We start from the raw sequence: 20,515 nt of genomic DNA on the forward strand, positions 1-20,515 counted from the left end.
CACATGAGTACGTATGCACTGCGGTGGAGTGAAGTCGGTGCTAGCCCAAACCGGTGTTTATTTGGGGGAGGGGAAATCCCAAGGCACATGTGAAAGCACAAAATTGTTAGTAGTGTGTAAAATGCACGTTTTTTCACAGAGGTACTGAGCCAAATTCAGCCGTCAGGCAGGTCAGTGGGGTTGCACCAGTGTACGCCGTGACTGAATTGGGATGTCGCTGTTAACTTCACTCATCTGTTATTCCGTGTAAATGTTGTTAGTATTTTTCCTAAACACGTTATAACCTTCCCGTGATTATTATTACCAGAGTCGTTATCTCACTTCAGTTGCCATTAACAGAAGCCGTAACTAAGAAATGCACACATTTTGTAAAACTGTATTCCTCATCTTAAATACAAAAGGGAAAAAAAAATCCCGCCCTATTTCCAGCTTCTAACGCTCCGTGGTATTTGTTTATACCCCGTTACTGCAACCTACATTTATTTTCTAATATTTTACTTTGAAAAGTGCATTGGGCCTCCCGGAGGCCCCGGGCAGCAGCGGGCCCTGGAGCCGCGTCCGCGGCGCAGAGAGCGGCCGCGCGCCTCCCGCCACGGGGCGGCCCGTTCCGCGGCGCTCGCTGCCGCCTCCGCCAATGGCAGCGCGCCTTCCTCTTGCCGCTGGTCTTCGAAAGCGGAATCTGCGCTGGGGTGGAGAAGCCAAGGGGGCGGGGAGCGGTGAAATCAGAGCGCAGCGGCGATTGGCTCCGTAGCCTCCTTTCCTCGCTGCGATTGGACAATCCGCAGGCGCTCGGTGGGATTGGCTGATTTCAAGAGCGGCCGTGGGGCTTGCCGCCTGGCCATGGAGGCTGTTCCGTGCGCGGAGCACGGTAAGTGGCGTCGGGCGTGGGGGAGTCTCGGTCCCGAGGAGTCCCAGTCTGACCAGTTCCCCTCTTCTCCGCCTTGCAGGATCCCTCTGCTTCTTGAAGACAGGCGTCCGCGATGGCCCCAACAAGGGGAAGAGCTTCTACGTGTGCGGAGCGCAGGGCCCGGCGGCCTGCGGCTTCGTCCTGCCGGCGCCGTAGGTGCAGGGTGGGGGACTGGGCGCCCTCCCCGCCGGTGTGCGGCTCGGAGGCTGGGGCCGCGGCTGTTTTTAAGGGAAATTCGGTGCTGTGTCAGCAATCATCAACTTTTATTTTCTTAGTCGCATCACCTCTAAGAGAACTCTCAGAGTATTGTGTCTCAAGTGATTGTTTTTGCCGTTGCTGTTCTCTGTTTTGTCTTTATGCTTCCTCTTTTCCTTTCCTCTTTTCAGTATTCCTGCTTCTCACTGCTTGATCCATGAGGGCTGCATGGTGGAACTGCAAGTCCTGGTTCCGCAGCAGGACAGAGACGAATACCAGTAAGTTCCTCAAAGTGCAAACAAAGATTTGTTGTACGGATTTAAATACTTAAAATTGATGGCAGAGCTGCGATTTCATTCTAGGATTGAAAAGGCTTATCCAGCCTTGAGGCCTTCACTTGGCACGTTTGAAAATGTTTGCTATTTTTATTAGTAGTTATATTCAATATAATAATATTTAGAAACCTAAATGATTAGATAACGTTTGTTTTTAACAGAGTCAAACATGGCTCTGTGGTTGGGTTCATCAGACATTCAGTGGTTGCATTGAATTCACCAATTCTGGTAAAGTTTTTGCAGCAGTACTGTTTGGCTGCCAGTTTAATAAAAGATCACGTACAAAGTTTTTCCTGTTCCTGAGGTGCTTTAAAGGTGAGGTAGCCTATGTAGTATAACTAAAAGATTAGCTGTTTCATTGAAATCACAGGACACTTCTGAGGCTCTGATCATAGACAGTATTTTTGCCTGAGCAGTTACTTTTTTATTGCTAAAACTGAAAAACAAACAACTCAAAACCCTAGGAATCTTCATTGAGAATGATGCTTTTGTACAAAGCTTTGTTGCCAATATTCACAGACTTTTGCTGTGCAGAATTCTGGATGTAAAGTGCAGGTCAAGAGAACTTGTGTGTGATGTTTTTGGCACAAAGTGCTTTTTAAAGAACACTTAGAATTCCTTTACTGGCTCCTGCAGTTCAAATCTTTTTATTCTTTGGTAGGTTGTTTTACAGATGCCTTAAAAGTAAGTTGAATGGGAAGAAATGGTGTGGAAGCGTCCCATGGCAGGTATGGATGTTTCATTTGTATTATAGCATCAATTTACTCTGGCATAACTTTTCATTCTGTATACTGTAATCACCTCTGAGATTACATAGTGGGAGAGTTTGTATTTCTAGCTGAAAAGTGTATCAGCCTGGTGTCCTCAAGCTCTTACTCCTAAGTTATGTGAAGTAATCACTGTTCTCCAGTCTTAGAAGAAACCTGGGTTTGATCTTCAGCTGTCCTCTTTAGGAGGATGCTGTCGGGACTTGATCCCTGAAAACCACGGGAATGGCAGAGAAGGCAGAAAAGCAGCAGTTTTATTTTGTTTTCATTGTAAAATGTTTATCTTGATCCTGATAAAAATGATAGGAAAGTTGATGTTTGTAGAGAATGAAGTCTTGCTTGAGACGATCAGGTTGTGTGTGTAGTTAGCAAGCTTTACATTAGCACTTATTCACTTGTATGTGTTGCAGGATCCAAAAGCTACCAAAGTGTCAAAAGCATTAGAATCCCAGCCCCACACAGCACCGCTCTTCAATCCCAGTAGCCAAAGGAATCCATTCAAAGTGATAGACAAGAATTGTGAACCACCGTCCTGGAAACAACTTAAGCAAGGAAATGGAGAGGAAAGTAAAGCAAAAGGCGTAAAAACAGAGAAAGAGAGTGTGCTGGTGTCACATAAAGAAAAGAAATCCACCTCTGACTACTCTACAGAGAAAGAACCTCTAGAAGGGCTGAAAACTAAAAAGCAGCAGTCCGTGGGAAATAGGAGTGATCCAGAACTTAAGAAAGGAACAGTGTCTGGATCTAAACTTGGTCTGTCTGAGACTTGGAAAGGGAAAAACACCCTTTGGGAGGAAGAGAAATATGGTGGCAGTGGCAGTGAATACAAGAAGTCTTCTGAGTGTGTGGAGAAAGAGCTAGGCGGGAGATCAAAGCTCTTTCCACTGAGCCTTGGAAAGCAAAGTACATGTATCAGGCCTCCAGAGGAGGAGCAGCTCAGAGAGAAAAACTTAAAAAGCTACAGAGGAAAGGAAACCAAAGAGAGAGAATACATTGGCGGGAAGAATGAAGAGACGAAACCAATGTCTAAAAAAGATGTCATTTCTCCAGCAGTACCACAGTCAGCATTGCAACATGCTGCCCTGAATGGAGGAGCAGCGGCAGCGCTGCCCAAGACACAAATTAGGCCAGGGCCGGGACAGCCTGCTGCTGAAGTCTCTGGCAGTGACAGTGATGAAGTAGGATCTGTTTATTCTTCATCAGGTAAAAGTAATCCTGAGAAATCAGTTGAGGGTTTGCAGTCAAGAGAGATTCATGCAGTAAAATCGGGGAAGAGTATGCAGGGGACATCCTTGCCAGGAGCTGCAGCATCGCATCGCATGGAAGTACCCCAGGACCCTAAAGCTCTTCACAACCATCTCATAGTCCAGCTGAAGCAGAAGAAGGTAATTTATTGCACATATTATTCGGTTTTTTTGGTTCTGCATTCAGGGTGACTTCCCTTTCTCATGAAAGGCATCAGAATATAGTATGCCCTCACAGCAGAAATTCAACATATTTGGATGGTTTAGGAACATGGGGCAAGGGAGGGAATTCAGCCTAGGCACAGGCCAGTTGCTGTAAGACCCATATGAGACAATTCCCCCTTAAGATAATACAACCTTCTCTGTTTGGGCGGTGCTCAGTTTTGAACTGCCTGAGGCTGTGTCTGCCATTTACCCAGAAAGTAATCTGCAGAACGTGGAATAGCACACAGGCAGTTTAATCTTTTTAAGTAACATGGCTGTTTCTGGTGGTCTGTCTTGGTCTTGTGGAGTAAGAGTGATCTAGCCATGAGATTTCACGCTAAGATGAAATTAACTACCTGTCTGTTTGCTTTTTAAAAATGATTGTCAAAAATTATGTTCCATAGTTTTTATTATAAAAACCTTTGCTCAGAACAGAACCTCAAAATAAACAGTCAGAACTGTCATTCCTGATAATATAGAAAGAAATGTGCAAGTAGGTTGAACTTTGGGTGCTTTGAGAGATGTTAAGATTGTCCAAGTCATTTGACTACCTGCTCGTCCTGTTTCATAAAAAGGGGGAGGCCATGCATCCTTCCATCTTTTCTAAAGTACAGTAACAGTTAGTTTATTATCTGCTAAAAAAATGCTTAACCACAGTGAATGGCATTTAAATGCTTTTGGAAATTGTAGTACACTATCAAAATACAAATTAATATGGCATCAGATTCGTGTCTTTAAACTTCTGACTTGATTGTTCTGTGTTGGCAGAGAGCTTGGTAAGCACACTCACATCTTGGATTCTTTTTTTTTGTTTTGCAGAGTACATTGGCTACAGTGAACATTCAGCTGTTGCCAGATAAAGGGGAACGGTTATTAAAGCAAGTGCAGGATTTGGAAGCTGCACTTGGTGCTCTTAACATCTCGACAGCAGATACTACTGAAAAAGGTAGAAGTGTTCCTGCGCCGCCACGCCCCCCGCCATGACCCCAGGGAAAAGTAGCATAGGTTTATATAGGCATGTGTCCTATATTAAGTTTGTCTGTTGAGTTTCAAAGTACACTGAGATGAAAAATACTATTTGTGAAGTGTGTGTCTGTGGAAAGATTAATGGAATAGCTCAAATGAAGTGTGGCTTCCTCCCGTGATTACGACCCAGGGCTAGTTCTGTGTCAGCTTTGGGTACATGACTGAGGCAGGCGTCCCTCTGAGAATTTGCCAGTGAAGTGTTAATTTCCTCTTTGTTGCAGTACGGAACCATTCTGCTTGTGCACTTTCTGGCTACTGTGTCTGAATGTTTAAGTTACCAGATACAAAATAAGCAGCTTCCAGTGTGCCATTCCTGTAAAGTGATATCCTGTTTCTTATAACTAGTATTAATAAATTGTGGAAGAGAGGCGTTTTGTTGAGTTGCCTGCACAATCACCTAAACAGGAGAGTTACTTTGTGATCTAAACATCAGTTGTGTTGATGAAAAGATCAAGTTTGACAGCTCTGGAAACTGAAGATCTCTAGCAAGGAAACTAACTCATAGGACACCACACAACAAGCAGTCTCAATGTCTTACACTGTATCTGATTTTAAGCAAGACAGATCTTTCCAGGAAGTAGAGAAGGGCTCAGAGGCCTTGGCCCATTTGTTCTTGGATGTTTTGATAGTTTTTGTGACCAAAACATTGAGAAGAAAGATGTCTTCAAAAAGGAATAAATCATCTGGGAACAGTGTGCACAATTGACCTTGTGTTTGCACTGATCACAGCTGCAAAGTTCACTGTGTTGTATAAACCATACGTTGAAGCTTTAGCTGAACTGTATTGCCTGTCACGTAAGAGTAGGCTAAGAGCATGCGTGTTAGTAGTTGCAGTGGCTCTGGTGATATGGTAACCTGCTGCTCTACTGTTAAATCTGTGTGACTGCTTAATAATATTTTTGCAAGCAGGTGACTGAGCAAAACAAAGGCCTTTCTCTAGGCTGTAAAGCAAGGCTCTGAGGTCCATTGTGCAACCTTTTCAACCTGCTATTCCTTTTTTCTACAGGGGAGGACAGCACAAGCAGCAGCTGCCGTGAGGAATCTTTGCCTAAGCTGTTTGGCAGGCCAGGTGGTACAAAGATGGTAACACCACTACCACTCCAGGATCCTACAGCAAAGACCTCTTCAGGCTCACAAAGCCAGCCATCTGCTGCTGCTGCTTTGGGTTCCAGTGAATATTACAGCCACAGTTTTGGAAGTAAGTACAGAAAGATAATTTTTTTTTTTTTTTTTTTTTGTTAAAGAGAGCACTGGGGAGGACTGTTTCTGAAACAGAATCGTGCAACTTGTGGATATATGTGAGAGTACTAAACCTTTTTTGTTACTGTTTGCTGCATACTGCCACTCAGGCATTTGTAGCCACTGAGATAAAAGATCTGCTTGGGAAAGTTAGCTCTGTAAACACATCTCATGCATAAGACTGTATCTTTCCAGTGAACTTTGGTGTGCAGAATCTATATGGAGGAAGAATGACGGAAGACCGAATCAGGGCTGTACACAATGCCACAAGTGAGGCTATTAATCATCTTCACAAATCTCTAGAGTCCTGTCCGACAGAGCAGACAGTAGCTGAAGATCCCTCTGGATTGAAGGTGAGTTGGCAAGGAGTGAGGATATAATACTGATGAACTTAGAGGTTTATTGTTATCTCCATCATGAAGTGTAACATTTGTGTGGTACACTAGAGCATGCTGTCCTTTCACATTTTGCAGTTTTCATCCTGCTGGAGGAAAACATTAATTACTCTCCATCCCTAAGAGCTGCTTCATATTGCCAGTACTGGTGTTCTATCCTCTTGCTGTGGTGTCTTCAGAATATTTAGCACTTGAATGAAGTAGTAGTGCCTCAGAAAAAGCAACCAACTCACAACCATTGGTTTGTACGTGACTGGCAGAGCAGAGGCAGGAAAAAACTGAGAACCTTCTTATTGTTCTTTGCTCCCAGTTGGGTCTCCTAGTAAGCTGTAAGAAATAGCCTTTTAAAAGTGTTGCAGGTGATTTAGTTCATGCAGCCCAACAGACCCCAGAGTAGTCCATTCTGATCCGCCAAAGAGCAGCTCTTTACCTATCAGGTGGTGCAGAACCTGTAGTTGATGTTATGTGCAAGGTATTGGAAGGCACATGCCTCTACAAGATGGTGCATTGATGTGTATCTATTGTGTCACTTGTCAGATACTCTTGGGAACTTTTCAGTGCTGGGGAAGGCCATTTAGTGTCTTAAGATGATAGTATGGAGTCCCTCTTAAGAGTCTGTAGGAGTCTTAGACTTGGTGAGAAAAGGGAAAGTGTCCTCAGTCCATCTCCTTGACAGTGATGCCTGTTGTAAGCAAGGCAGGTTTGGGTGGATTTTTCACCTGACTGAGCCACCTTTGTGTGCTGTCAGAGCACTGTGAGGTGCTAGGTTGGTTTGTGCATGAGGTATTAGCGAGACTGATCTATGGTACTGCAGACCTGCTGTCTGCAGCAGTTGCTTATCTTGGGTTGCTGGCCCTGTCCACACGGGAAAAGAACAGGTAGGGAAACTCCTTTTAGTGAGACACTAGTAGGAAAGTTCAGCTGCGTAATTTGCTGCAGGAAACAGAAGTGTCTGAATATTTTGCAAAGTGTTTCAAATCCTCTGTTCCACCCTCTCAGGTTCCGCTGCTGCTGCACCAAAAACAGGCACTCGCATGGCTACTTTGGAGAGAGAGTCAGAAGCCATGTGGAGGAATTCTCGGTAAGCAACAGAACAGAAAAGCGGATTTTGGGAGGGGCAACAGCTTGGCACGTAACTTACTCTGAGGCCAACAGCTAGTTATTTTGTAGGCATGTCAAGGGGATTGTTTTTCTGTGCCTTTCGACCAACAACATCTATTAACTCATTACTGAATCCCTGAAATGGTCAGACTTTTATTTTCAGGATTCCCCAGGGTAATTTCTGTTCCAGTATTTACCTCAGTGCAGATCTGAGCTGGGGCGGGGCTTATTTCTGCAGGTTATCACAACTTCTGTGTGTCTTTTTCCAGCGGATGACATGGGCTTGGGGAAAACTCTGACAATGATTGCTCTCATTCTGGCCCAGAAGCAGCTGAAGACAGAGAAGACAAGGGAGAAGCTAGAAATATGGCTATCCAAAAATGGTACGGAATTGTTTCCGTCAAACAGGACATACATAATGATGAAGTGCCATTTGAAATACCTAAAGCCTTACAGGTTAATGGCTTGTAAAACAACGGACTCTATCTGTGCTCACTCCCCTTCTGTAGGAAAGTTCCATTGGGCTTAATGTTTACTGTGCTCCCTTGCAAGGCCTTTCTCTTCATCAGTGTCATTTGTTCTTCCACGTGTAGGATTTCCCAACTTATTCCTTTATATTGTTTTGGGATTTATTTTTCCATTGGTTACTTTCCTGAACCGGTTAAAGCCAGCGTATGCTGCTTTGAAAAAAGTTCCATAGTTTTTTGTTTGTTTGTTTGTTTTTCAACATGTGCAAACATATGCATCACTTACATAGCGTAATGACTTAAATTAGTTACTACATGCCTCCTTTTGATTTTTTTTTTTTTTTTTTTTTTTCCCTCTCTGACCATAAGATTACTTTTATTTTGTCCATGGAGATAATAAGAGACGTTAGTGTTTTTAAAGATTATTTTTCCTGTGTCCACAACCCATTACTGTCTCCATCCTCATGGAACTGGTTGGACTACTTTTTCCTGTCTTGCCAGGTTTACTGACTGTGTGTGTTTTTCGTGTGTGGTTCAAAATGGTAACACTTCAGGCTTCTAGAACAGGAAAGAAGAATTTGTTTGGTACTGTATTCTCAGGAGAGATCAGAGTTAGTTACTGAGTTCTAACCCTTCAGCTTCTCCAAAGGAAGTGCATAGGTATATAGGATAACTGAGCAGACAGGAGGTGATGCATTAATGTTTAAGTAGATTTTTTTCCACTCAGGTCTAACGGTCCCCAAGAATGCAAAGTAGAGATGTCTGCTTCTCAGACTGTGCTCACAGTAAAAGTGGACCAGTCTTCTTAATTGTGACTTTCCAGAACTTCTGTCTGTTGTAGTCTAATATGAAGACATTGAAACCTGTCTGCAATATTTCCCTGCAGATTCCACTGTTATCCCTTCCTGCAGTACTTTAGTTGTTTGTCCTGCATCCTTGATCCATCACTGGAAGAAAGAGATTGACAGACGCGTAGGCTGTGGCAAACTGAGGGTCTATTTGTACCATGGGCCAAATCGAGATAAACATGCAGAGGTGTAAGTGCTGAACCCTAAATATGACCAAGAAAAGTAAAATACTACTTAGCAAGAGCTTGTGTATATCAGAGTTGGAAATTCAGTGGCTGTAGAATGATGGAAGAACATGAAGTAGGGAAATGTGGAGGAACCAGAAGGTCAGGCTGTTGTGTGCTGTCAGGGTGTAATATAGCAAAACCTTTTTGTCCTGAACCCATGCTGAGTGGTTCTGGTGCAGGCTATTGCTGTTCCTGACAACAAAAAAAAAAAGGTGTACATTATCTGAAACGTCTTGCTTGCAGAGATTGTCAGTGGCAGTTTCTTCCATGCTGTACTTTGTGGCTGTATTTTTTTTTCTTTTTTTTCCAGCTGTATGTATAGATCAGAAAATTCTCTACACCACTTTAGGCCATGCTGAGCAGTATTTCTACGTGCCACATTCTAAGTAGCATTTGTCTCAGGTGGTGCACATTCCGTACCCCTGGCTTTTACTGCCTTCTTGAGCTTGCAGTGTCTACTTCCAGTATCCATAAAATGAGGACAATGTGCCCTTCCTGTTTGACTGCTATGAAGCTCAGTTTTCTGTAAAACTCTGGATTTCAGCTCTTTTAGAACTGTGTTGTTATTAAACCTTGAGCATGCATTTTGTCTGCCTTGCAAAATTAATTCCTCATTTGTTCTTGCTCCTGATTGCTACTTTCCTTTTATGCAGGCTCTCTGAATATGATGTTGTTGTCACAACCTACAGCCTTCTCTCCAAGGAGGTTCCCACAAGCAAAGAGGAGGGGGAAGTCCCTGCTGAGGACCATGATGTAGGGGTGAGAAGCCATATTTTTGACAGAGGATTGCCTTAACTTTTTGTTCTGAGGTGTTGCAAACAATTATTCTTTTCAAGGAGCACTTTATGCTACAGCGATTAATTTTTTTTTTTTCCTGTAAGTCCTCTGTTTAGTGTGCACAGTAAAAATAAAGGAGGAAAAAGTACTGTGAAGTGCAGAAAGAGAACAGGGGAAATAGTCATAATAAATCTGTTCTGTAGTGATACAGAATACACTACACTAAATATAGTTGAAATGGCTTAAAAAGTAAATTTAAGAGCGCAGTGATGAATCTTCTACTTCTCCTTTGAGTGAGACTGTGAAGGAACTCTAGGATCTCCTTTTGGTATTCTTCGCTAAAGTGCCGAGATCACTTTAATCTACCAGAAACCTGTAGCGATCTAGATCTCGCTCTTAAAGCAAACAGGCCTTTGAATTTCCTGAAACTTCAGGGTGGCAGCTATAAAAGTGTAGAGAGATCCTGCATTTAAGAGTACAGGATATGTCCTGATAGAATAATTTTGTGTTCCCTTGTGCCAGCCTGGCAAAATTTTACTGATATGGAATGTCTCTTGGGAAGGAAGAGGTGACAAAATGTTAAAAGCAAGAAAAAGCAAAATATTAGAAATTATCATCAAGAACAGACAAACACTGTATTCTTTGGCTTATAAACTTTCATGGAAGCTTTGGAGAGATATTTTGAGAGCACCTCTTACATGACAGTAAGAGCTTGGATTACTACTGACTAACATCAGGAAAATGCTTCTTGCTGGAAAAATGTTTGCTTGTGGTTCTTTAAAGAGCCTAACAAGGTTATTGTGTTGAGTTATAAATACTCTGCTTTTTCTTACAGAGTGGGTCATCAGCCTGTTCCCCTCTACTCAGGGTAGCTTGGGCTCGAGTTATATTGGATGAAGCTCACAATATTAAAAACCCAAAGGTTCAAACCTCTATAGCTGTGTGCAAGCTGAGAGCCAGTGCCAGATGGGCTGTCACTGGGACGCCAATACAGAACAACTTACTGGACATGTACTCTCTCCTAAGGTGAGCTGGCTGCACGTGAACACAGACAGGGCTCCAATTCTAGTAATTCTTAGCTGATGAGGTGCTGAAGTTGTTTCTAAGTTTGAGGGATTTCTAAGATATGTGGGGTAGCGAGACCAGTTATATTAATGCTTCAGGCACTGGAGTGCAAAGGCTGTGGCTGAGGCGTTGTGCAAGGCTGACCATGTGTCTACTGTTGCGTAAAGCTATTCTGCTTTCATAGAGGACAAAGGGAAAATTACTTCAGATCTGCTGTGTCTCAGAGGTGAATATCCACAAAACCAGTTTTAATGAACAGAATTTTTGTGCAATAATCCTTGTTCCTACCAGGGCAGCCTGAGAGGACCTTATTCCATAGTGTTGTGCTACAAGGGCATTGAAGGAAAGGGTGAAAACTTTGGCTTCTCTAAACAAATGATAAACAGGTTAAACTCTGCTCCTTGTTACTGAGAAGAAAAAGTTTATGAAGGGTGCTGGAGAACCAAAGACAACTTACACTTGAAATTAATTTTGGATAATTGAAATTTAATTTTCAGTTAAGAGATACAGGAGTTTGAAATAAAAAAGGGATATGCTTTTTTTGTGAGTGCCTGTGCTTCTTTATGTCCTTCATTTGCTGGTGATGCTTGAGACATAACGAGAAAAGAGGACGTGATGGGTACAGAACCATAAAGATGCTTTCACTGTGCTAGGGATGGTAAGGCTTTTGAGCAAACCAGTTAATCGGCATTGTTACACTGGAAGTCTTTTACTGTTCCTGGCAGTTGTGGCTGAACTGGGAATGGTTCGGTTTGGATAGCAAGGAATTTGCTTCCGGTCATTCAGGAGTAACTGAAGAACTCTTCTTCCCTTGGTATGAAGTCTCCTTCCTTCATGTTGTAGGTTTCTACGTTGCTCTCCTTTTGATGAGTACAAGGTGTGGAAGTACCAAGTAGATAACAACACAAAAAAGGGAGGAGAGAGGCTGAGTCTTTTAACCAGGAGCCTCTTATTACGGAGAACTAAGGACCAACTGGATTCAACTGGCAAGCCCTTGGTAAGAACTTGACCCTCCACTACGAGACAGTCATTCCATTGCATTCCTTGCAGCAGCCTTAAGTTTATTTATGAGTGGGTTTTCCTGTCTACTGCAGTCTCTTGAGCAAGAGGAGTTGAGTGCGTGTGGGGTGCTTTGACTGCTTATGCAGAAAGCAGAAATATAAAGGAGAATTAAAGCTTTCAGTCGTAAATCATATGCAGAGGAGAATATGTTATAAGTAATTGCAAGTAGATGCCCACTTAGTGGAAAGTTAGTCTAAGTCTCTGAGCTAGCCTCGATCTCTGAGAATCAAAGCTATTGCACTTCAAATTGATCTGGTGCATGCTGGGGCATTGGCTTTCTGTGTTACTCTTTAGAGTGGACTATTTGTAATCTGAGTATTAGATTATTGGTGTGTCTGTAAGCTGTTTAAAAATGTAGTTTTGGTGTACCATCTGTTTCTGAAGGGGGAACTTAGAAGTTACTTCTGCAGCGCAATAAATTAATCCCGCGATGGTAGCTGTGTGGAAGTCAATGCTTAGTTGCTCATGCCTTTTCTTGTTGGATGATTTGGAATAAAGATTATCGTATTGAGTGTTAACCAGGTGACTTGGAGTTCCATGGGTATCTATATTGTGCCATAATTGCATTAATATAAATAGCTTTAGTGAAGAAACAAACAACTCTTCTGAGACTTAGAATACTGTGTTAAATCTTGGGACGCTGGTATTTGTGATGCTGTGTATGATTTTTACGCTATATATATCTGATCCTGTGTATCTTTCTTCAGGTATCTCTGCCCCAGCGTAGCACACAGTTGCATCAGTTAAAACTTTCAGCTGAGGAGCAGTCTGTGTACAATGTGCTCTTTGCAAGATCCAGGTATGAATGTGGGAAGAGATAGGGTGTTCTGTGGTTTTGTTTCTTCCTGGTGGGAAAAATCAGAAAGAGAAGTCTACTTAAGATCAGAAGAGTTTTTTGACAAATTTGTCAGATTTTTTTCCCTTTCTGACTACCTGTCAAGCATGTTTGGAAATATATTGCTTGTTCTGGTAGTAGCTGAAACTGATGCGCTTTTATTTTATTTATTTTTTTTTTTCTCTCCCATATGTTTGTGCCCTGTATGAGCTTTGTATTCTAGCCTTAATCTCATTGATTTCAAGACTTGAAAGACTTGGAATTGCAATAGTAGTTCTTAAATTATGATGTGCCAGCACCAGTAAAGGAGAGAATGTGTCGTCTTTGTCCTCTGATATTTATACAATTGGAGATTATGCTGGCCCCCCGAGATGGCTGCAATGCAAACCAGTGTCACTTTGTGTTCTCCTAGGGTCTCTTTCAACAGTATTGCTGTAAAGAGCCTTCATTCCTTTTAAATAAACATTTACAGATGTCCTTTTGTTATGAAGAATGTTATCCCTTGTGCCCTGGCTCTTATTATACTCAAGGTATTCCAATAAGCTGAATTGCTTCCTCTGGCGTTTTCCAAAATGGATCTTGGGTGTTGATCATATTCAAGTTAAACAAAACTGGGGTTTTGTGTCATCATTTTGTCACTAAATGATTAATGAAACCTTCTTACCCTAATACATCATCAGCTTGCTTGTTACACTCTTGCCTCTTTTCCTGCTGTAAATCCCACAGTCTTTGTCGTCTTTTTCCAGGTCAACACTACAGTCCTACCTAAAGAGACAAGAGCAGAAAAATGAAGGCAGAGAGTATGCTGGTGGTAACCCATTTGAGAAAGGTTTGAGCACACCCTCCCCTGAAAACATTTGCAGAAAGTGACTCTTAAGTGCACAATTAAGGAGGGGGAACACATTTGGCCACATGGGATCATGACTTAAAAATTCTTTGGAAAGTATTTTGCTGCTCCCTTGATGTTACAAAGAATCCTACCATAGTATCTCAAAAATCTGTTCTCACTGTTGTGTCTCTGGGCAAATCTCTTAACCTCGCTGGGTCTAAAATTCTCTTCTGAAATAAAGGTCTAATTGCTCAGAGAAGAGATGTCAGTATTAGTATAAGATATAGGGTACACTGATTTGTGGTGGTGGAGTGTTTTTGGGGTGGTTTTTTTGTTTTTGTTGCTTGGGATTTTTTTAGTGGAATTTGATGTATTCCTATGTTAAATCAGGTATTTGCTTGCCTGTTGGTTTTGTCCCTTATTGATGAAACTCTTGCTGGAGGTGGCTGGGTAGTGCTTGGAAATGCCTCCAAGACCTCTTGAAGTTTTGTCTTCCTTCCTTTGCAGTTGCACAAGAGTTTGGGGTCAGTCAAAAGGAATTTCTAGCAGTCTCCCAAAGTGCCTCCCAGGTCTCAAGTACTGTCCACGTCTTGTCCATGCTGTTGAGGCTCCGTCAGTGCTGCTGCCATCTCTCCTTACTGAAAGTGGTAAGTGCATTGTATTGTAGTGGTGTGGGGGGTTTTGTGGGGATTTTCTTAAGTGTTTTTGTAAATTAATAGGTTTTGTAACAGCCTTGCATCTCTTAGCTAGGAGTGTGTGAACTGGGCTATTTCTAGGACTGTGTTTTACAGCCCAAGAGGTTTTAGACAGGCATACTTCCTACTGAGGAGTTCCCCAGCATGACCTGTGTGGACAGCTGTGCCTCTAGAAATACCTTTATTCAGATAAAAAAAAGAGATTTTTAATGGAAAAGAAGTCGTCTTAATTTTAACCTAGTCTTGAAAAGTGCACAAGTCCACAAGTGTAGCCTGTTTCAAAGGTTTCTATGTTGGAGAGCTCTGTAAGTGCCTTGATTGAAGTTGCCTTCCATGAAGGAGACTAATCTTTCAGAAGTTCTCTGCTCTGTCATATAAAGCAGCTGTAGAATAAGTCCAGTTGCTAAGGGAACAGGCAAGGATTTATCTTCTAATGTCTTGAATCCTGCAACTGTTAAATGCTGTGGGAGGGGGAATCTGAGGAGACTGGACCACACAAAATGGCTGACCTCTGTACTCTTCCTCCACTACTCCTTCTTGGGGTGGAATAAGGGGCCAACGGGACTGTTGGTCTGACCCAGTACTGTTTCTTAATCATTCTCTCTTCATATTGCATAGCTTCCTTCAAACCCACTGTCCTCAGCAGACTGTGGATCGGTACTGAATTTGATCTCAGGTTTGACTGTGATCCCTTACTACGTTGCTTGCTTTTCCACAGGCTCTGGACCAAGTTAACTTGAATAGTGAAGGCCTTTCCCTCTCTATTGAGGAACAACTTAGTGCTTTGACTCTGTCTGAGCTCCAGACTCCTGATTCCAAGTCAACAGTCTACCTCAATGGCACACCTTTTAAAACAGATATCTTTGAAATCACCAGGGAAAGCACCAAGGTATTCTGGTTGTGGCTTTCTTTACCTTCCTTGAGAAGCTTGGATTTCAGCACTTTGCCTTTTAAATTGTTAATGAATTGTCTCACCTTGGTAATTGCAGATCAGGCTAAGTTGGCAATTTAGATAAAATCAGGTGAATAGGTTGATAGCCTGCTGGACCGCTTCTGGGAAGGCTCCAGCTTACCAGGTGTTGATAGCTACTTCCAGTAAAGCTGTGAGAGTCTGTGCTGAAAACCTGCCAGTGAAAATCTTGAGCACTGGAGTCACAGAAGTTTAGAAAGGCATGCGTGTGAGAGCATGGTGCTTGTGAAGAGCTAGAAAAAACAGGATGGCAGCAAGAGGAGAGGTGGCAATAACTTGACTTATCACAGGAAGGTTGCAGTCTATAAAATATGCTTGTATAATTTGATTTCTTCTTCTTTCATTCTTATCAATGACTATTAAGATATGTTGAAAGTCTGAGCACGGAAGAAATTCCAGTTGAAAAGTTATTCTGGTCACTTGCTATTTTAATGAAGAATAGCTAAGCATGAGCTGGGTTATGACAGCAAGCAGACTAACTTTTTTTCCTGTAGATAGCTCACCTCTTGGCTGAACTGAAAACTATTCAGAGTCACTCGGAGTCTCAGAAAAGGTTAGTAAATGTGTCTCTTTAGTCATAGTGATTGAGAGAAGCATGTCTCTTGACAGCAGCAGAAATAGTTTAAAATAACTGAGTACAAAACCCTTGGTATGGTAAAATGGTGGCAGTACTGCAGCAGTTGAAAGTGAATTTTGGGAGGACGGGGGGGAAATCCAAGCAAAATTAATAGTTTAAGATATAGGTAAGGGTAAACATAAAGGAATGTGGGAGAAATCTCAGGCCTTTGAGGCCCAGGAGCACTCTTCTTTTCTCCAAAACCAGAATTGGGAATAATTGGTTGTGATGAGAAATATTTGCCCTCAGGATAAAAACTAAGCAAAAAAAAAATGTGGGGGAATAAGGTAGTGGTTAAAACTGAACCTGTTTGAGATAAAGGAATGCATTGATCAGAGGACTTAGGTGCTGCTTAAGTCCTGTAGCTCTTGGTGTGCAAGTTTTGTCTGTCTGCAGTGTTACAGGCTTTTCTGCTTGTTTTTGTTAAACAACGTAGAATGCACTTACAGGTGTGTGGCTGCACAGTTGGTATACCTGTGTTATGTTGGGTATGGATTGGAAGGGGAAGTCCTGTTCCTGGGCAACTCCAGAGTTGCACAATGTGTAGAAAGCTTTTTCTCCCAAATCTTTTCAAAAAAGCATTCCCACCGTAAGAATGGGAGCACCATCATTATTTTTGTTCCCTACCAAAAAGCTATCAAACAAGTTATTGCCTCCCAAACTGTTTAATCTAAAAAGTTTGGAAAGCGAGAGGCCAAGGGAAATCCAATTTTGGTGCTGCTATTGATTTATTTTGCAGAAAAAGCTCAGGATTGTGGTTGGTAGGTGGCGAGGTAAAATCTGGAAATAGAGGTGAAAGGTCTAGACCTCATTTGTCTGAAGCTTATTCAGTATTCGCTTTCCACAGCAGATTCTCCCACTACAACTAGAGATTAATTGATTTCTGAACTGGGAAGGGACTTGGCTCCAGTTTGCAGTGGGGAAAAGTGCATGAATCATTGTCTTCTCTTAGGTGAGACACTGCAATAACCAGACTGTTACAGTACACATAGGACTTGTTCTAAACTCCCTGTTCTATCCCCAGTGTTATTGTGTCTCAGTGGACGAGTATGTTGAAAGTTGTGGCTGTGCACCTCCAGCGACTAGGGCTGAAGTATGCAACAGTGGATGGATCTGTCAATCCTAAACAGAGAATGGATGTGGTAGAAGAGTTCAACAACAACCCCAAAGGGCCTCAGGTATGCAGTCAGAGCAGGGAAACAGTTACTAGTGCTGCTGTGAGCAGCTGTGATAGCTGACTTGGTGATGCCATTTACTGGCATCACTTTCCTTTGGACCTCTAGGTCACAAGGTCAGCAGGGAAAGAGGTAGCTGTAAAAAAAAAAAAAAAAAAAAAAACCAAAAACCAAATACGTATTTTATAATGGGCAGGAGCAGCTGCTAAAAAGCTCCTTTTGGTGTTAACCTTCTGTACTGAGATCATCTGACTGTGAAGCTAGTTCAAAGGTTGTCCAAATCTTTGGTGTGCTCAAAGATGTTTTTGCCACAGCATATTGTGGAAGACGTGGGGCCACTTAGCTCTACCAGTTAGCAGGTTGGTTGTTTCCAGCTTATGTCTCTGTGTTGGAAAATATAACTTTATTTCATCTACTTGCCAAGGAACCTGTAAGACTTCCATATTATTTTCCAGCACACCAGATACTTTGTGCCAAACTAATTCTTTTTGAGAAGAGAGAATGACAGATGAATGTGTGAATGAGGCTAAAATTAACAAAAGCTTATCTCACCCCAGTATAAGGATAGGAAGATTGGACTTGGGGTGAGAGAAAAGTTGGTGTTGCACACTTCCAAATAAGTCACCTCTCTAACTTTTGTTTTTTTCTTTTGAGGTGTCTTTTTACTTTCTCTCTGTCTCTCTCTCTTTTTAAATACTGGTTAACTAATGTTTTGACCCTTCTAGTTTCTAGTCTGAAGTTTTGGCTAAGGCAAGGGAGCTTGCCAGGTGACTAAAGAATCCAAATCCATTGTTCATACTGGTACCCTGTAGTCTGAACACTGATGTTCCTGTGATTGAGGCAGGACAAGGCTGTCTCTTCTGAGGATGGATCTGTGACTGGAAGTGGAGCACGTGGTGCAATAGCTTGTTTTCTTTGCTGGATTTCTTGAACAAGCTTTTATTCACAAAATAGATATTTCTCCCTCTAGCTTTGAACTTAAAGGAAGATTTCTGCCAGCTATATGAATAGCTGACTCCTTAAACAAGATCATGGTTTTAAGGTACCATACTGTGAAATTGAGTAGTACATATATATATATATAGCAAGTGTCGCTGTCCTTAGTTGAGTTATTTTCCTCCTGTACAAGAAATCTTCTTTAAACTGACCATCTGCTATATCCCTTTTCCTACCCAGCTACTAATATTTTTCTAAATACTAGGTTATGTGGAAACAAAGTGAAAGGAGTAGCAGGCCATTGCAGTCCAGTTGTCTGGGTTTAAGTAATCATTATTGTTAATTCAGAGTTGGTGCTGATTGTTCCCGTTGTTGGCAACAGGCTGCCATCAGAGAGGCCGGTCATTTGAGTGGGACATAGAGAAAGCCTGAACTTTTCAGTCCTTTCTCTAGTCTGTAGAAACTAAGGATAATACATATGGAATGTTAGGCTGGCCTCTCTGAGCTGTAACTTCCATGTCCAGGTTTCAATGCCTTATCAAGTAGCATCTGGAAGCTCTCAAATACATAATAAATATAAAAATGTAGTAAATATTTGTTAAATAGATCTTTTGCTTCAAATTAATATGTGGAGTATATGAAGCATTCATTTTCTGGAAGCAGGCTCCTTAATTTAACTCTTTTTGGCCTTTGAAGGTAATGTTGGTCTCGTTGCTGAGTGGAGGTGTTGGCCTGAACTTGACTGGAGGAAACCACCTCTTTCTCCTTGACATGCACTGGTAAAGAGAAATAAAACTTCCATCTCAGATGATGTATGTAGGGCATGCTATTTTCTTTCTCAGCCACATGTATTGTGACTTCTGATACAACTGGGTTAAGAGGGAAGTGTTTAGCTGAGAGTAAGGGCCAATGATTAGTTATAGAGAAGTCATTTTACTAGAACCTTCTTCCAAGACACTGACTTGTCAGTCCAGTGCTCACTGCCATGAAATACAATTCTGTAGGGGTAAAAAAAAAATGGAGGAGGATAACAGGAATCAAAACGAGCAAGTATGCAGTCTGCATCACAAAAGGATACTGGGGACTTAGCAGTCCCTGGCTTAATTTCTTGCAGTAATAAAAATAGCACAGTAATGCCTACAGGGAACTTGTCTTGAAACAAATCGATTGTGTTGAGCATAGTCAGTTATCAGGCGTAGCTAGTGTACCTGAGCGTTTTACAGGGCTATGAAAATAGTGCATACGAGCTCATCGTATTTATGTTGCCTCTCAAAGTCAGAATCGCAATTTTTCTAACTAAATGTTGCTCATGGAAACTTACAAAGCAAACTAATGTGTTTCAGTACAAAACTAGCTGCTGAGTAGCAGCATTAAGGAGACGTTTCTACAACATGGAAGTTATGCCAACACATATTCCCTGTAACTGTGTGTCAAACAACCATTTCTTATGTAAATATTCTTGAGTGAAGGCCTCTTTCAATGGCGTTTTCCTTCCTCCTTCACTCTCCTCAACAACTGCTCAGCTTTCTGTGAGTACTGGCTGTTGGCCAGAAAAATGGGGCTACATGGAACAGTGTTCTAATTCACACAGCTGGCTTTGTATGGAGTTTTAGCATGGTTTTACCAAGGGCAATGGGAAATCTGGTGGGGTGAATATTGGTGATCAAGCTAGCAAATCTCAGGTAACCTGGGAGCAGTTTTAGTTCTACAGAGGAAGAAAACGGGATGCTGTGAAGGCAGACAAATGAGGCAAGCATAGAGGCTTTGATATTTCAGTTATTCCTGAACATAACCCCTTAAAGTTGGTGGGTTTGGTTTTTTTTTTTTCCCCACCTTCCTTTGCAGGAATCCTGCTCTCGAGGACCAGGCATGTGACCGGATTTACCGAGTCGGGCAGCGGAAGGATGTTGTGATACACAGGTCAGGATTTTCCTTAGCAGTAAATGAGGCTGTTGCTGCTCACGTACTGTCTGGCTTTAGCTGGTGAGACAAGGCCTTGGTTTGAGGCTTGTTTCTTTGCTTAAAGCTAGGCACGTCTCTGATGGTGAGATTGGGGTTTGGGCACCGAGATAAGAGACCACATGAAAATGATTCTGTAGTACTTGCCTGCATGTTGCTGTCCTGATAGGTAGCAGTAGTTTATTGCTTATCAACCTGTGGTTTAGTGGGAATGTCCTTTTCATTCCTGAAAACAATTCAGGCACTAAGGTATTTCTCTTCTCTTATTGAATGGAGATTTTCCACCATGCTCCTTAAGCCTGGACCTTCCTAATATCACTAACATGAATGTATAGAGCACTTCTAATAAGTAGCAAGGGTGGCTTTTAGAAAAAGAACCTGCAGTTGTAAGTACTAAAAGGCCAGTTTAGTTATTGTAAATACTGGAATCTAAAAGACAATTTTGTGTATAATGCTTTTAGTATAATAGGTACCATCAGGATTGTTGCAGAACTACTGTTGCTTCAGATGATTAAAGTTGAGGCCTGAAGTGCAGCAGACTTCTATTCGAAATGTTATAGTATCTGGATATGAGAACAGCTGTTTTCTGTGCACAGGTATATTTTTGTCAGTCACACAACAGGCTGTAAACTTGTAAGTGA

At 42.0% G+C, this 20,515-nt stretch overlaps 1 protein-coding gene across 1 annotated transcript in view; it reads left to right on the plus strand.

Annotated features, from left to right (window-relative positions):
- Positions 1 to 840: 840 nt before the first annotated feature.
- TTF2 (transcription termination factor 2) overlaps positions 841 to 20,515 on the plus strand; it is a 20,171-nt gene continuing 496 nt past the window's right edge. Inside the window, exons 1-22 of the mRNA XM_086761704.1 lie at positions 841 to 868; positions 948 to 1,059; positions 1,294 to 1,380; positions 2,099 to 2,165; positions 2,615 to 3,589; positions 4,472 to 4,598; positions 5,685 to 5,876; positions 6,113 to 6,270; positions 7,312 to 7,393; positions 7,683 to 7,796; positions 8,767 to 8,917; positions 9,609 to 9,714; positions 10,568 to 10,758; positions 11,641 to 11,794; positions 12,567 to 12,658; positions 13,441 to 13,523; positions 14,031 to 14,170; positions 14,937 to 15,107; positions 15,683 to 15,741; positions 16,829 to 16,982; positions 18,612 to 18,694; positions 19,761 to 19,835. Coding sequence (XP_086617830.1) covers positions 841 to 868; positions 948 to 1,059; positions 1,294 to 1,380; positions 2,099 to 2,165; positions 2,615 to 3,589; positions 4,472 to 4,598; positions 5,685 to 5,876; positions 6,113 to 6,270; positions 7,312 to 7,393; positions 7,683 to 7,796; positions 8,767 to 8,917; positions 9,609 to 9,714; positions 10,568 to 10,758; positions 11,641 to 11,794; positions 12,567 to 12,658; positions 13,441 to 13,523; positions 14,031 to 14,170; positions 14,937 to 15,107; positions 15,683 to 15,741; positions 16,829 to 16,982; positions 18,612 to 18,694; positions 19,761 to 19,835 — 3,401 coding nt within the window. The remainder of the gene's footprint in view (positions 869 to 947; positions 1,060 to 1,293; positions 1,381 to 2,098; positions 2,166 to 2,614; positions 3,590 to 4,471; positions 4,599 to 5,684; positions 5,877 to 6,112; positions 6,271 to 7,311; positions 7,394 to 7,682; positions 7,797 to 8,766; positions 8,918 to 9,608; positions 9,715 to 10,567; positions 10,759 to 11,640; positions 11,795 to 12,566; positions 12,659 to 13,440; positions 13,524 to 14,030; positions 14,171 to 14,936; positions 15,108 to 15,682; positions 15,742 to 16,828; positions 16,983 to 18,611; positions 18,695 to 19,760; positions 19,836 to 20,515) is intronic.

This window comes from Chlamydotis macqueenii, chromosome 1 (genome assembly GCF_036417535.1).
Source record: "Chlamydotis macqueenii isolate bChlMac1 chromosome 1, bChlMac1.mat, whole genome shotgun sequence".
NCBI lineage: Eukaryota > Metazoa > Chordata > Aves > Otidiformes > Otididae > Chlamydotis > Chlamydotis macqueenii.